This window comes from Quercus lobata, chromosome 7 (assembly GCF_001633185.2).
Source record: "Quercus lobata isolate SW786 chromosome 7, ValleyOak3.0 Primary Assembly, whole genome shotgun sequence".
In the NCBI taxonomy this organism is placed as follows: Eukaryota; Viridiplantae; Streptophyta; class Magnoliopsida; order Fagales; family Fagaceae; genus Quercus; species Quercus lobata.
This window is the reverse complement of record NC_044910.1, coordinates 8,827,138-8,842,125: the sequence shown is the minus strand read 5'-3', so window position 1 is coordinate 8,842,125 and position 14,988 is coordinate 8,827,138. Positions and strand designations below refer to the sequence as shown.

Sequence of the window (14,988 nt, the reverse complement as noted above, 5' to 3'; positions counted from 1 at the left end):
ATTGTTTGTGTCTTATAGGACAATGCATCCAAGTTGTGATTGGTACACAATAAGTAAGTGTATAACTAGGGTGTAAAGAAGGAAATGGATTATGATGTGATCCCATGTGCAACTCTCTCTTCTCTTTTATTTCCTTTCAATTTTGGAGGAAAGAAAAATGGTAGGTCCAAGGATAAATTATTCTCTCCATTTTCTTTTTACTCCCTTAATTTCTATCAACCAAACAAATTATTTTCCTTATCCTCCCTCATATTTCTCTTCATTATTTTTCTATATTTTATCTTCCCTCCAAGTCTCCAACCATACATATGGTAAATGTAGTGGTAAGAAACAAGAAAGAAAAATCATTTTCACTAGTCATGGTGACTAAAATCCTATAAAGATTTAGGATAATTTTATATAGGAGTTCATAATTATATCCCTCCATTTTAAAATAAGTGAATTGAATTTTTTCCGTGTTATCAAATTTAAACACACCTTAACTATCACAATTTGCATGTGTATTTAAATTAATGATTATTATGTGATAAAATTCAGTTCATTTATTTTAAAATGAATAGATCAAATTTAACAAAATTACCCTAAGGACTTTAGAAGATTCTAATCTATACTCCGATGTGAAACTTAAATGGTCAATAGTTTAAAGTTTGCTTATTACAAAGTAATTTGACCATTGTAGAGCACACATAAATATGAACTAACCAATTAATTAAATCAACTAAACATATCTAAACAAAGTAAAAATTAATTTACTAGTGCCAAGAGCTTTGTAACTCAATTGCAACATCTAGGTATTTTTAATAGAGATGTTTAGAGTTCAAATATTCAATACCATATGAAATTTTCATGCTCCAAGTCTTCTGATTCCTTCCAACTACTTATCTTGACTGTGCAAATCTCATTGATAATTATATGTACAATGGAGTGTTTGGATAATTAATGATAGATAAATTATAGCCAAAGATGGAGATTGAAGCAAAAGTAGGGAAATTTTTAAACAATATTGAGTAACATTTATGCTTAGAGAGTAAATTGAATATTTTTGAAAAGTTTTCATATCACTTGACATTAACAAAAATCTCACAATTTTTTTTTTTTTTTTTTTTTTTAAGGAAGCAAATCTCACTAGTAGATTTTGTATTTTACCCTCTTTTTTTGGCAAAGGAGGAAATAAATTCATTAATTAACAAAAAGTGCTACCCTTCCCACCCTTTCCTCTCCTTATTCTCTCTCTTTTTTTTTTTTTTTAACTTTTCTTACTATATATTTGTTAATTATTTAATCTTACCATTAGTGTAGGTGTGAAGGATATAAAATATATAAGTTACAATACAATAAATTAGATATGCCAACAAAACCTATTAATACAAAAGGGAAAAAAATCCTTATTATTATTAAATGATGGTGTTTTTATTTATTTTATTTTTTTTACGGGATGGTGCTAATAACTTTTATATATTATAAACTTGATAAATAGTTAGATATATCTATTTTATAATACTGATATAAATATATATATATATATATATATTATGAATCAATGATAACCCAAAATGATACACCAGTATATTTAATACTTAAATTTTTTTTTTTTTTTTCTAATAGACAAACCGAATAGTCACCAGACCAAAATTGACATCTTTACCAGTAATGTGCCAATTAACACTTTCATGACAGAAGAGAGAATCAGGGCTTATAAAATGGCATATATATTACAAGAAACTGACCTCAAATGAAACAATGCAAACAATTTTAATCGCTCCTGGCATCAATATCATCTGAATTTCACTTGTCTGCCTAAGAGAACAGGCATGCACAACTACACAGGCCTTGCAGAAGAGGACGATGCGTCCTACTCCTAGGTCAACATTTAAGGATTCGATTAAATCCATGAACAGCTCATGAAATTAAAGAAAAACCATTTTTTAGGCCCACAGAGGAATTTGAGATTTTAAGACTAGAGGAAATAGCAGTCATGGATAAATCTCAAAATTCACTCTCAAAGATGGCTTTGACCAGCACATAAAATAGCATTTACAAGTTTACAACTTAGAACCGTATAAACTAAGGTGCTCTTGATTTGGTCCAGAATGCATTTTTCTCTTAACTATGAATACATATCAAAAGAACCTCAAAAGCAACCCCCTAGGCCAGTGGTGCAACGTCCCCAGGTGCGATGGACAGCCTCCACAGGATTTTTACAAAGCCAATTTTGGTGCAGCTCTCTTTGATAGCAGTAACATGGCAGGTATAGGAGTGGTGATTAGAGACTATAATGGAAATGTTATTGGTGCTGTGAGTCAGAAAATAGCTTTGCCACAATCCATAGAACATGCAGAGGCACTTGCAGCATCTCGGGCTGTGGCTTTTGCAAAGGAACTCAGCTTATTCGAAGTAATATTTGAGGGAGATTGTTTACGGATAATAAAAGCTATTAACACCAAGGAGCCTTGTCATACCCTGTTTGGCCATATCATTGAGGAAATATGGAGTTTGAGTTCCTCTTTAAGGACGTATAGCTTCCAACATGTAAGAAGAGAGGGCAACAATTTGGCACACGCCTTAGCTAGACAAGCAGTTGTATTTGCAGATACTGATGTATGGGTAGAAGGACTACCCTTGGATTTGGATGATGTATTCAATCTTGATTTAGTTTAATAAAATTCACTTGATTCTCAAAAAAAAAAATATATATATATATATATATATATTCTTAGGACCAATCCAGACTAAGAATAATAATGCACCCAAAACTATTATAAATTTTAAGCACGAATCATATGATTCGTATGTTAACAACTGGAAACAGATTCAGGTCGTCATCGCAGCCAAGTGCTTAAAGGTTGGATATCCAAAAGCAGCTATAGAGGCCCAGTTCTAAGAGCATTGTCTAAATCAGCAATTAGATCATTCACATCCTCAATCCCCACTGATATTCGAACAAGATCTTCGGTTAAACCTCTGGCCTCACGCACTTCAGCTGGTATGCTTGCATGCGACATAAAGCAGGGCATGCTTATGAGGGACTTCACACTTCCTATGAATGAAACATAGATACAATTACAGAGGTTAAGAAATTTTCGGAAAATCAAATCCAAACATCATAATTGGTCAGGCGAAATTAGTTTTATGGAAATAGTAAATCCCATGTTGATTTTTACCCTAGAATTATTTTTTTATATAAGTATATTTTTAACCCAGATAATGTCACAAGAGATTCACAACCAAAGATCATAGAAAAATCTAATTCAGAATCTGATTAGGACCAAAGTCCGTAGTACCTAATCATAGATATTGCATGAGAAACAATACATATCACACGTTAATCCATATCTTACCAGCTACAAGATACAAAACGACACAAGTACAATACCACTAGTACTGCACAAAAACATGCGTAAATTGGCTGTTAAAGTCGGTTTCATGGGAAATCACTACTGCTCATTTAGCTGTATACTTCAAGATAAAAAGAAATTATTGTTCCAACTACATAGTTAAAGAACCAAATGATTTTTTTTCCCAAAGTGAGATGTCCACGATCTCCTTAAATCTAAATTTATAAAGTTTTGTCAATGCTAAAGATTAATGTAATAAAATTTCAAATTTAAAAGGAAATAAATGTTAACCTTTTTTTATTTTTTGGAATAGCAAGTTTAACCAACTTTCAAATATAATTCTGTCTCATGCAAGATAACATACAAAACAAGTGCAATGCAAAGCACATAGTACTGACGCACCAAGTGACAGTTTAGGAGAGGGGGAGAGAGAGAGGATAAATGGGTAGATTTTTAATTGGTGCCTGAGTTAGTTATTTTCCAAAAATCAGTATGGAGAGAAAAATCTGGATTTTTGTTGCATAATATATACTCAAGATGGATGGATGGAACACTTCAATTTTTCCATCAATTTTCTTAACCATGTGATACCCTGGAGAAACCGATGTTAAACCAAAAATTTTCATTTTTATTATCTGTTAAGGCTTGCAGGAACTTCAGGTGGGAGAGTGATTACCAAAGCTAACAGTTATGCTGAAGTATTTGGTAGTCTCCACAATATGCTTTGAGAGTGCCAGTGAGCCCGTCAAAAAGCTAAGCACAGACCCTGCACCCTTTGCCTGGAAGAGGTAAACATATAAATAGTTTCAGGAGTGGGTATTGGTATTGCAGTATTAATCTCAGAGATCTATCAGTACCTGAGAATAATGTAAGTCATGTCCAGGATGATCAGGAAGACCAGCATAGTAAACTTCCTTCACTCGTGGATGGGATGCAAGGAACTCAGCAATTTTCTGTGCATTATCCTGCCAAAGAAGCAAAAACATCAAATTTCAATAGGAAAATCCGCTAGCATATTTCTATCGTTGCAACAGAAAAACACTGCAGAAGAATAAAGGCAGTATCAGTATGTAATACAAAAATGATAATGATGAAATTCCAGATTTGAAATCATATTATATTCTAGAAGCAGAGGAATTGATAAAGACCCCAACCAAATCTTTTCAACAAGAAGTCTCAAATCAATAATGCTAACTCTGTATCCATCAAAAATACAAAATTTTCTAATTATAGGTTCAATTCCAATGCTGCAACAAGAATGGATAGAAATAACAATTATATTTCCAGGAATACTGATTAGGATAGCAATTCCAATTCCTTCTGTATTTTTATTTTTTGTAGCATACATGCCCTAAGCATTTGAGTTAATAAAATTATGCTGAAATCCAATAAATACCACATGAGAAACAAAATTTCATATACCATTGGATAAAATATTTAGAAAGGAAAGTACAAAAGGTGCTTAAATAAGGTTTGAAATAGCACCTGTTGCTTCTCAACTCGTAAGGCCAATGTTTTTATCCCCCGTAAACAGATCCAACAGTCAAATGGAGCTAACCCAGAGCCTTCTGCATTTTGTATGAAATACAATTCTTTTGCCAAGCTGAAAAATATGAGAACAGTGGCGAAGTTGTAAAAGCAAATGTGATAAGAATGAATTCCAAATTACCTAAACTAGAACAAACATGCAAAAATCAGAAGAGAAAAATGACTGCAAAAAAATAACAAAATACCACACATAATACCCAGGTTTAAAACAAGGTTTATCTCACAGTAGAGCTTGTAGCAAGAGAAAGAGAGGAGTCAAAGCTTGAGTGGAAACTTTCAAGTTGAACCTAGGGTCCACAGCCTCTCAAGAATGCATTTTTTACGTCCACAATACATGCACAGTTCTTAACAAGTTAAATAGCACATAAGCCTAATGATTTAATAATTTTAGGTGTGTAACTGTAATAAGCTTTTGAGGTCGAAGCTCTGCAGTGGGCAATGCATATAGTTTACCACCAAAAGCCCAATTTGCTAGTATATTAAGATGTCAAAGGACCAGATTTGAATCTAATCCTCTTAATCCACATATTGCATTACAGTTTGTCCATTGCCAAACAGATTGCATATTGTCAATTAAATCATCATAAATATACATAGATGAGCCAAGAGTCTTATAGCTCATTTGGCACCTCTTGGTGTTTCCAACAGAGACATCCAGGGTTCAAATCCTCCCTCCCCTATTGTAACTGTTGAAGTATCAAAAAAAAAAAAAAAGAAGATGCAACTCACATGCATAGGACCACAAATAGGGAAGCCAGAACTCACTCTTAACAACCAAGTCAGCATAAAACATCAACCAGAAAATATTGAGGAAGAAATTATAAGAAAAGAGCAATAAGTCATTAAATGAATCAATGTAACCCACTATATTAATTCTATTCCAAAATCAATCTCACGATCTAAACAGCATTAGCACAATAAGCAAAGACATACAAAACAACTCCTACCAGCAAAAAGGTGTGCTCAATGTTAGACAATACTATTCATAGATAAACAATTAGCAATGTTTTCTTGAGCTATTTTTTATCATGGAGTTGAGTACTCACTGACTGAGTGGACCTTGCATCAGACTACCATCATGAAGAGCTTCAAAAAATTTTGAAGAACTATCTTTTTAAGGTGTTCAGTTCATTAAGTGCATGAAAGCGTGCTATTTTAATCAACATCAAGTTCATCACTCACTTCCAAATGGATTCATTACTTTCCAACAAACCAAATTATTTTTTCCTTTTTTGGGATAAGGCAACAAATTGAAATGAAAATTAAATAGTGCAGATAAAACAACTTACAAAGATGCATGCTATATGTTCAATCTGAAAGCACAGAGCAAGAGGTATTACCTTTCCCCATTCACGGCAAGCACACCTGCCATGAGATCACTATGTCCAGCAATAAATTTTGTAGCTGAATGCATAACAATATCTAAAAGGGAGAAGGGCCAGTTAAAAAATAGAAGATTAGAAGGAGAAATCTAACAATTGTAAAAATCCCAACTTTACATCTATAGTGGATGGCTAATAACCTGCTCCAAGTGTCAATGGTTGTGATAATACAGGGGACATTATACTATTATCCACCATCAGAAGAGCTCCATGTGCATGAGCCATCTCTGCTATTTTCTGAAATGGATCAGCACAAAAGAATTTTTCCATTAGAAAGTATTGACTTTCTATATAATTTTATCAGCCCAAAGAAAGAAGGATACTATTCTGAAAATTTTATCATATAAACATGAAGAAACCAATCATAACAACTAGGCACAAAGATTCACAGCTACAAAGAAATGTAAAAGTTTATCCAATTATTTTAAATAGCTACAGATACATCTCTTTACATTATCAGCAATGATGTTCTATGTCAAATGCAATACCACTGTCAAGTAAAGTCAACCTAAGATGTGTAATGACTAATTAGGCAATAAAAACTGATAATAATAAAAATTGAGGAACCACTCTGCAATATGTAAAGGCTTACTGAAAATATGTCCTTGGCCAATGAAATATCTCACACATAAGAGAATATTGTGAACACTCAGTCATTACTTGACATGGATCCTCAACAGACTAATTGGGGTCGACCACATGTACTTTTTTTTTTTTTTTGCCATTCTATCCTATCCAAAATCATGCTCTCTGTCAACAACATGGCTTTTTTTTACCATCTGCTAGTGTTATATTAGACTTCCTCTACCTCCTTTTGTTCAATTGACTTGAATCAAATCACTCTTCCTCACTAGTGCATTTATCGCTCTCCTCTGCACATCCAAGCCATCTCAAGTAACTCTCCATTGTCTTTTCCTCAATAGAAGCCACTCCTATCTTTAAACAAATTTCTTCATTTCGTATCTTATGGAAGGAAAAAATCATTTTTCTTTAATATATATATATATATATATATATATAAAAGTGAAAACCATTTATTCCTCTATGCCTATAACAGCAATTATCACTATTATCACCTTACATCAGCTCCAAGAACGCAAATGTCTAATTCCATAGGGCTTTTTTATGCACAAGAATATCAACCTCAAAATTAAAAAGAGTCAAAATAAGTTGTGAAGGATAGATGGTACCTTGACCAAAAGCTCCTCTAATATCCCCATTTTAAGTTTCAATTATAAACTCAAAACACCTATATCCAAGAAAGATGGAAATATAGAATGAGCTTTTTTATTAGAAAAGAAGGTTGAGTCTAGGATCAACTAATTAATCAAGAAACCAACCCCACTTCTAAAATAGGCAAGTATCTGTTATATCCTTGTAAGTGGCAAGTATCTGTTATATCCTTGTAAGTGTTAAAGCAGCCCTTCAAAGAAAATAATTTTGGTGGCTTCGCAAAGAGAGTTTTCTTTAGAAGGAAATTTGATGCAAATTGATAGATTGATGAAGTCCACAGATATATGAGATACGAGGACTACACCAAGCTGAAAGACTAGTCAGTAGGCCAAAGAGCATTTTTGGTGTAAAACAGGGAATCAAATAAATTTCTAGCCCAGTTACTGGTATACCAATAGACCCATTCAACTCTCTTCATTAAAATGGTTTCAATGGCCTCCAAGCCTTGGTGTCGCAGACTATTTACTCTTATTACCTGGTGATTTAGTTTATACCCAATTTTTTCCAAGAACCATCTGGATGGCTAGCATGAATCCATGGTTCTCTTTGATGTTACATGAAGTTCTAGCTAGGCAAGGCTTTACTGAATAAAAAGTCTAGTAATATTGAGCTTTAAAGGGCTTGTATGTTATTTCCCCGTCAAAAGCCTAGTAAATCTAATGAGTGCTGAGGATTCTCATTCACAATTATAAGCCTATCATATCATCCTTTGAAAGATCAAAAGCTACATTTCTTATCCAACAAAATAAAATGACACAGAGATGCAGCCAACAATGAGACAAAGAAGCATCCAATGTTCACAATCTGCAACATTCTTTACCTTTCAAGCCCTGAATCTGAATTCTTAGATTCTAGCCTCTCAAACTCAAAATATCTTATACATGAAATATAGAACAAAGCAAAAAACATGGAATAACCAACTATGAGATCAAATCTTAGATTCAATCATCCAAAAAATCAACTGAATAACTATTTATTAGAACAATGTGGTAAACATTTTTTTTTTTGATAAGTAGAACAATGTGGTAAACTTACCAGAGTCAATGTTTTTATCTTGTTTCTTCAGATCTTATAAAATCTAAATCCAGAAATACGGAATCCCTTAAGAGCTTAAAGAAACACAAACCAGGAAAAATGGAAGCACCATGCATCCTTAGTCTTATCACAACCAGTCAAGACTCAAGTGGTAGAAACTTTGTGGCAAAGACCCTATTTAAAGGAGGTGGTATTATGTGCAATGGTTACATGCAACATCCTCTCTCACATGGGAGTGGTTCCCACACTTGTGGGGTCCACTCCAATGTGAGAGGGATGCGGCATACAACCATTACAAAAATAATAAACCCATTTAAAGTCAATGTCCCTTGGTACCTTGACCACCTATTCAAGCACTGTTAGCAGGAACACACATAAGCTATTACACAGAATCTTGGCAGATTAATAGTCGTACAATTTTATTGTCTTCATTGGCTACAATCTTGTCCCAGTATTAAATAAACCAAAAATAGTAGTCAATAACCTACTTTCAGAATTTTAGATCCAAGAAATCATACTCTTATATCAGATATTTGCTGTCGAGGGTTGGTCGGAGTCTCCAGCCACACAAGCTTTGTCCAGGGCCCAATGGCAGATGCAACCTCATCCAAATCACTTGTATTCACTCGCCTGCACATTGTAAGCAGTGAGTTATAATGTTCAATATCAGTTGTAGCTGAACTAATATAAAGAAAAGAGGAAGGAATACTAACTTCACCACTATTCCTTTTTTAGGAATGACTTTTGACAGCAAACGATCAGTACCACCATACAGGTCATCTCCAGCAACAATTTCCTCACCTAAAAAAACACTGTTAGCAATAAATATAATAAATAAATAAATAGATTAAAAATAATAATAAAATCAGGCAGCCAACAATTTGACAATCAGCAAGTATTTTACAAACCCAATGGACATCAATCCAGCTAATTTGACAGCACTGAACGTAAATTTGAGAATCTAATACATGCATACCAAGAAAATTAAATACTAAATATTAATAACAGTGGGAAGCACCAGTTCCAACAAGATGAGATACAGCAGCCAAAGCAGCCATTCCACTAGTAAAGCAAAATGCTCGATCTGCTTTATCAAGCTTTGCTAGAAGGCTGAGAATACAGAGATGTGAAGCTTATCAGAAATAAAATAGAAAAGGCACAAATAAATTGAGAGAGCTGATTCAACTGCATTTGTACACCAAACAAAAAATCTCACCTTTCTAGAGCATCCCGTGTAGGATTTCCACTTCTGGTATAGTCATAGGGGCCATTTTCTGTTGCAGAAGGCTGCATAACAGAGTATTAAAGACTATTTGAGTCAGAAAAATAGTTGAGGCAATCCAGATATTATAAAAGGTAGATAAATGCATAGGTGTGATGACCAATAAGCACATTTTCTCATATGACATATAGACATCCAAAGTAAAGATGGGTTCAAAATCTCATGTTTTATAATTAATACAAATTTACAGGTAGAATCCTTGTGTGTGAGGGTGCATGTGTCAAGCACAATAATAGGTGCATGCCTGCCAAAAAGGTGGCACAAACTACAAGATGATTGTAATTTACAGCCAACAGTGAATTAGTAATTATCACAACAGTCTTTGTTCAGTCCATCTGAAAAAGTACACATATTTTTGTGATCTAAACATCCAACACTCTGATATAAAAGGGTGGAAAATGAGACCTTTAAAATGCGAAGGAAAAAAAAAGGTTTGGGCAACAATTGAATTATGTCCAATTAGAAAAATCCTTAAGCTTTAAAACACTGACAACTTTGATTGGGCATGAATTTGGAAAAGTAGAATCAAAAAAGAAAACGAAAAGGAATCAACAAAGAAGTAATGAAAAATGTAACATAGATTTAAAAGGGAGAGTTACAATACGTACTTAGAACATCATATAAATCAATTTACTTATAAAAAATAAAATAAAAATAAAAATCATATAAACCAACCTTCCTCACCCTCTAAAAAATTCAAGCATGCTAGGAGAAGAAAAGAAATTAGATGAGAAGGACGAGAAAAACTCCTTAAGATGAACAACAAATACAATTTCAAGGGTACAAGCTAGTTAGACTAGATGACACAAAATGGAGAGTGTGCAAGGTCGCCCATCACCTTACTTAAACCATTTGATGAAATCACCAGTTCCCCTTTCACTAATTAAGCAGATATCTCATATCTCCAACCTTTTGCTTCCGTAAGCACCCACTGTGCCTTAAAGCAAAAACATTGCTCAATAGCTTGAAATAAAGAAATGTTAATGACATCAATAGTCCTTCATACAACCCTGCCCACCCCCCTGCCCCAACCCAACTTTTCTCCCAAAAGGGTTCAAATCCAAAATATTTTTAATAAATATAATTAAAGATATCACATTATCAAAAAAGGTTAAGTAATCACAGTTTGGCCCCGCATTTAACTTCTTAAATGAGTCAAACTCATAACTGTCTCTCTTGAATAATATAAACAAACAAATTCACAAAAATTAGCAAGAATTTCTCAAGTATTACCTGCTTAAAGGTAGCTGTTTGGTATAGTGGGGTACTCATTGCTTCATAAGGATCAAACTTATTCTCAAAATTCAGTACCATTGTTGAAATACTTGGCTCCTTCACCTCCATTTCTGCAACCAACAAACCAAATTAACCATAAATACGATGAAAACCCATATCTTTATTGCCACAATATGACAACCACACATACCATTTAAGCACTCTGCAACACCATCAACCAAGGCAGATGTGCTGACATCCATTTCTCTGTCTACTGAGCAATTCAATTTAAATGAGTTCCCAACTAACAACTGGTTTCCCTTAAAATTGGTATTCTTTTTGAACCCAAAGCTTGGCAAGAAGTTCCTTGCAGTTAAATCCTGAGCAACCACCAATCAGAATTAGAATCAAAACAAAAAAGACCTTCCTGAAAATTAAAGAAAACAACATGAAGGGATGGAAAAAATTAATAATAATACCAACCTTTTCTTCTCTATTTTTTAATTTTTCAAAAAAAATAATTCTAAATAATTTTACAGTTAAAGTTTTCCCCATTTCCACAACCAAAATAATAAAACCTCCAAACATTTTTGCTGTTTTCTTTTCCAACATTTTCTCTACAACCAAAGGGAACAATCACCCAGAATAGTGATTACCAAGAACTCAACAAATTTATAGAACTTAAAGTTCAAGTTGCAATAATTTCTAATAAATAAAAAAAGCACCGTCAATGAGCAAAATAATTTTTTCGTCTCCAACTAAGCATGGATTTTATAGTGTAACAATCTCCCACCCACCCCCCACTCCCTCCGCCAAAAAAAAATTTAAGTGTTTATGGATCTGCTTTCCCACACATTCTCAACGACCAAAGAGAACATCCATTCTTCCATCAAAGACAAATAACAATCAACAATCAGAATTATAAAGCATGAAACCCTAACCCTCCATTCATCCACCTAAAAAGAAAAATACAAATAAAATCAAAGTCTGACTGGTATTTCTCAGACCTCTTTATTTCCACATATTAAATTTCCCAAACCAAGACAACCTCAGTATAAAAATGGAAAGAAAAAATAGCCTTTTTCTTTTCTACATTTTTTAGGGAACCAGACACAGAGTAATGCTGCACAAATAAATTTTTAGAGAACCAATTGAACATGAATGATGTTTTAGTGTATACCCCAACTCTCGAAAATGTCAAAAATTTCTCTGCTTTCCCACAATTTCTCAGCAACCAAACTGAACATTCACTCTTCTAATCAAAGACAAACAACAATCAATCATCATAATCAAAACGCATAAGAGTAAGACTTAGGTGTAGTATATTAGGATCCCAATTAAGTTCAAACGCTTAACTGCATTGGATTTAATTTTTCTTAGAAAAGATAACACTTTTTGTGCTTCAATGGTTAATGCAACCACGCATTTAAATTTAATTCGGAAAGTTAATGTACTGCACCCAAATAGCTGTATTTAAGTTTCAGCCAACGCATAAAACTCAAACAGAGAGTAACACACAAAACAATCCGCTTTTCCTCAACATTTCTCAATTTCCTCATATTAAATTTTCTCAACCACACCAATACCATGATAAAATGGAAAACTTTCTTGTGATTTTCTAGTCTTTTCCTGCATTTTCTAGGGAACCAATCAGAGAGTAACACACAAAAAAAAGTTCTAAAATAGTTCAGTCAAAAATCAAAACAATCTTAATAATTGAACAAAAACCCTAAATCTTTGCTTATCCATCTGAATAGCAAGAAAAAAAAAAAAAAAAAATTCAAAACAAGTTCTGACTACTATTCCTCAGGCCTCTTAGTTTCCTCATGTTAAATTTTCTCAAACACGACAATCTCAGCACAAAATTGAAACTTTTTTCCTGCATTTTCTGGGGAACCAAACAGAGAGAAACACACAAAACAAGTTTTAAAATAGTACAGTCAACAATCAAATCAATCATAATTATGGAACAAAAATCCTAAACCTCTGCTTATCCATCAAAACCGCCGGAAAAAAAAAAAAAATCAAATCAAATTCTGACTACCATTCCTCGGTCCTCTTAGTTTCCTCATGTTAAATTTTCTCAAAAACGACAATCTCAGCACAAAATGGAAACTTTTTTCCGGCATTTTCTCGGGAAGCAAACAGAGAATAAGACACAAAACAAGTTCTAATATAGTACAGTCAACAATCAAAACAATTATAATTATGGAACAAAAACTCTAACCCTCTGCTTATCCATCTAAATAGCAATAAAAATAAATCAATAAATGAATAAAAGAAGGAACAATGAAATCAAATTCTGGCCACTATTCCTCAGTCCTCTTAGTTTACTCATACTAAATTTTCGGGCATTTTCTCGCTAACCAAACATAGAGTAATGCAGAAAAAGAATGAGTGGGGAGGAGAAGTTTACGTGATCGTTGAAATCAGTGGAGCGGAAAAGGCATGGGGTGAGCGAGAATGAAGAGGTGGAAGCCATGAAAATTGAAGAGGAGTTATGGAGGGTTTTTATTTCTAATAAGTTATGGGGTTTGGGCTTTGGTGTTTGGGTTTTGCTAAAGTAAGAGAAATGCTAATTATGTGTTTGAACTTCGAAGTTGGTGGGGTACTGGTTGGTGATGAATGTACAGAGTCGCCATTTTAAGGTGAGTAATGCTCACACAGGAAAGTGCACAATTTTAGAGGATTCTGGCCTTTTGTCCCTTCTGGGAAAAATATTTGGCATAATGCCTGTTTCGAAACTATATAGGAGCGTGCTTCTGTTTAAATACTCGATCATTGTAAAGCCAAGTTACTTAAATAACTCGATTATTAGGAAGCCGAGTTGTGGGCAGGTTCCTACCACCCTAGTGAGCCATTCTGGCTTTTGGGCAATAAAAAATTTCCGCGTTACTGTTTGTAACTCGGGAACGAAGAAAACGAGTACTTAAAACCCGAATAACTGATAATCGAGTTATTAATTTTACTCAGTCTTGTTATAATCGAGTTTTTTACTATTCTGACGCCATTTCACATCAGTTGTTTGCACGTGAAGCTGAACCCGATTAAGTGGAAATCGAGTTATTAATCGTACTCGGCTCTTTTATAATCGAGTTCTTCTGCTATATCTACTTCTCAAGCAATTCTCCTCATCATTTTCAGATATTCTCCTCATTGTAAGAATTTTCGGCCAGAAGTTGGTGTTATCTCTCCATCATCTCAGGTAAGAAACTCATTCTCTTCTTTGAAATACATTGAGAATTTTATTGTGTTGGTAAACATAGTTGTAGATATTATAAAAGTTTATCAATCATAATGTATGTTTTTTGTTAGAGTATAATTTTCATTTAATAAGTTGTATTACTTATACTTTGGTATTTTCTTGAATGAGTGTTACGTGTATTTTCTTGAATGGTATTTTAGAGGTATATTAGTTGTTTGGTGTTGTTTGATGTTACAAGAAATGTACAATAAGCTATAGAAATGGTGATAAATGTTGTGTGTACATTGGGTTATATTGCGTGTTATGTGTGTAATGCTTATGGTCAAATTTGAGTGTTAGTATTTAATTTTTAGCATGTAATAGTACACAAATTTATGAATGTCTTTGTCATGTACTAGAGGCGGAGCAAGGGGGGGGGGAGCGAGAGGGGGCAAGTGCCCCCCCTGACTCGTCCAAAAATATTCCATATGTACTACTATTAGGAAATATTTAGAATGCTTTACCCTCCTTGATGTAGAAAATAAACACAAATCAGGAAAAAAAGCTTCCTAGCCCTGCAGAAATAGAGGGAAAATGACAAGCTTACCTAAGTCAATGACACCATGTAAGGAAAAAAAATAGGAAACAAGGAAAAAGTTTCATGACACAAGCAAAAATAATTGGAAGAATTTCCGTTAGGCACAATAACACACACCAAGAGCTTTAACTTGTTAGCTGTTAGCTTTTAATTATCCTGCACTTAAGCTTAGCATA

The 14,988-nt window shown here is 33.7% G+C and overlaps 2 protein-coding genes across 2 annotated transcripts; one reads left to right on the top strand and one right to left on the bottom strand.

Moving 5' to 3' along the window:
* The first annotated feature begins 2,109 nt into the window (after nucleotides 1–2,109).
* LOC115951515 lies at nucleotides 2,110–2,658 on the top strand. Its single transcript, XM_031068698.1, has one exon. The coding sequence runs from the start codon at nucleotides 2,110–2,112 to the stop codon at nucleotides 2,656–2,658; it is 549 nt and encodes a 182-aa protein (XP_030924558.1).
* A 72-nt stretch (nucleotides 2,659–2,730) lies between these two features.
* On the bottom strand, nucleotides 2,731–13,746 carry LOC115953492 (cystathionine beta-lyase, chloroplastic-like). The gene is made up of 13 exons (XM_031071173.1): nucleotides 13,447–13,746; nucleotides 11,242–11,410; nucleotides 11,049–11,161; nucleotides 9,750–9,820; nucleotides 9,552–9,643; nucleotides 9,247–9,334; nucleotides 9,052–9,163; nucleotides 6,406–6,502; nucleotides 6,224–6,305; nucleotides 4,821–4,938; nucleotides 4,193–4,300; nucleotides 4,012–4,114; nucleotides 2,731–3,037 (listed from the first exon to the last, which is right to left on the bottom strand). The coding sequence occupies exons 1-13, from the start codon at nucleotides 13,510–13,512 to the stop codon at nucleotides 2,862–2,864; spliced, it is 1,395 nt and encodes a 464-aa protein (XP_030927033.1). The 5' UTR covers nucleotides 13,513–13,746; the 3' UTR covers nucleotides 2,731–2,861.
* Nucleotides 13,747–14,988: the final 1,242 nt, after the last annotated feature.

What these genes read in the sequence shown, in the direction of transcription:
- LOC115951515 (XM_031068698.1), top strand. Translation starts at nt 2,110, where the DNA reads ATGAATACATATCAAAAGAACCTCAAAAGCAACCCCCTAGGCCAGTGG.
- LOC115953492 (XM_031071173.1), bottom strand. Translation starts at nt 13,512, where the DNA reads ATGGCTTCCACCTCTTCATTCTCGCTCACCCCATGCCTTTTCCGCTCC. An exon ending in TGTTGCAGAGTGCTTAAATG is followed by an intron (nt 11,162 to 11,241) that starts GTATGTGTGGTT and finishes TGTTGGTTGCAG; the next exon opens with AAATGGAGGTGAAGGAGCCA. An exon ending in TACGAGTTGAGAAGCAACAG is followed by an intron (nt 4,301 to 4,820) that starts GTGCTATTTCAA and finishes CTTCTTTGGCAG; the next exon opens with GATAATGCACAGAAAATTGC.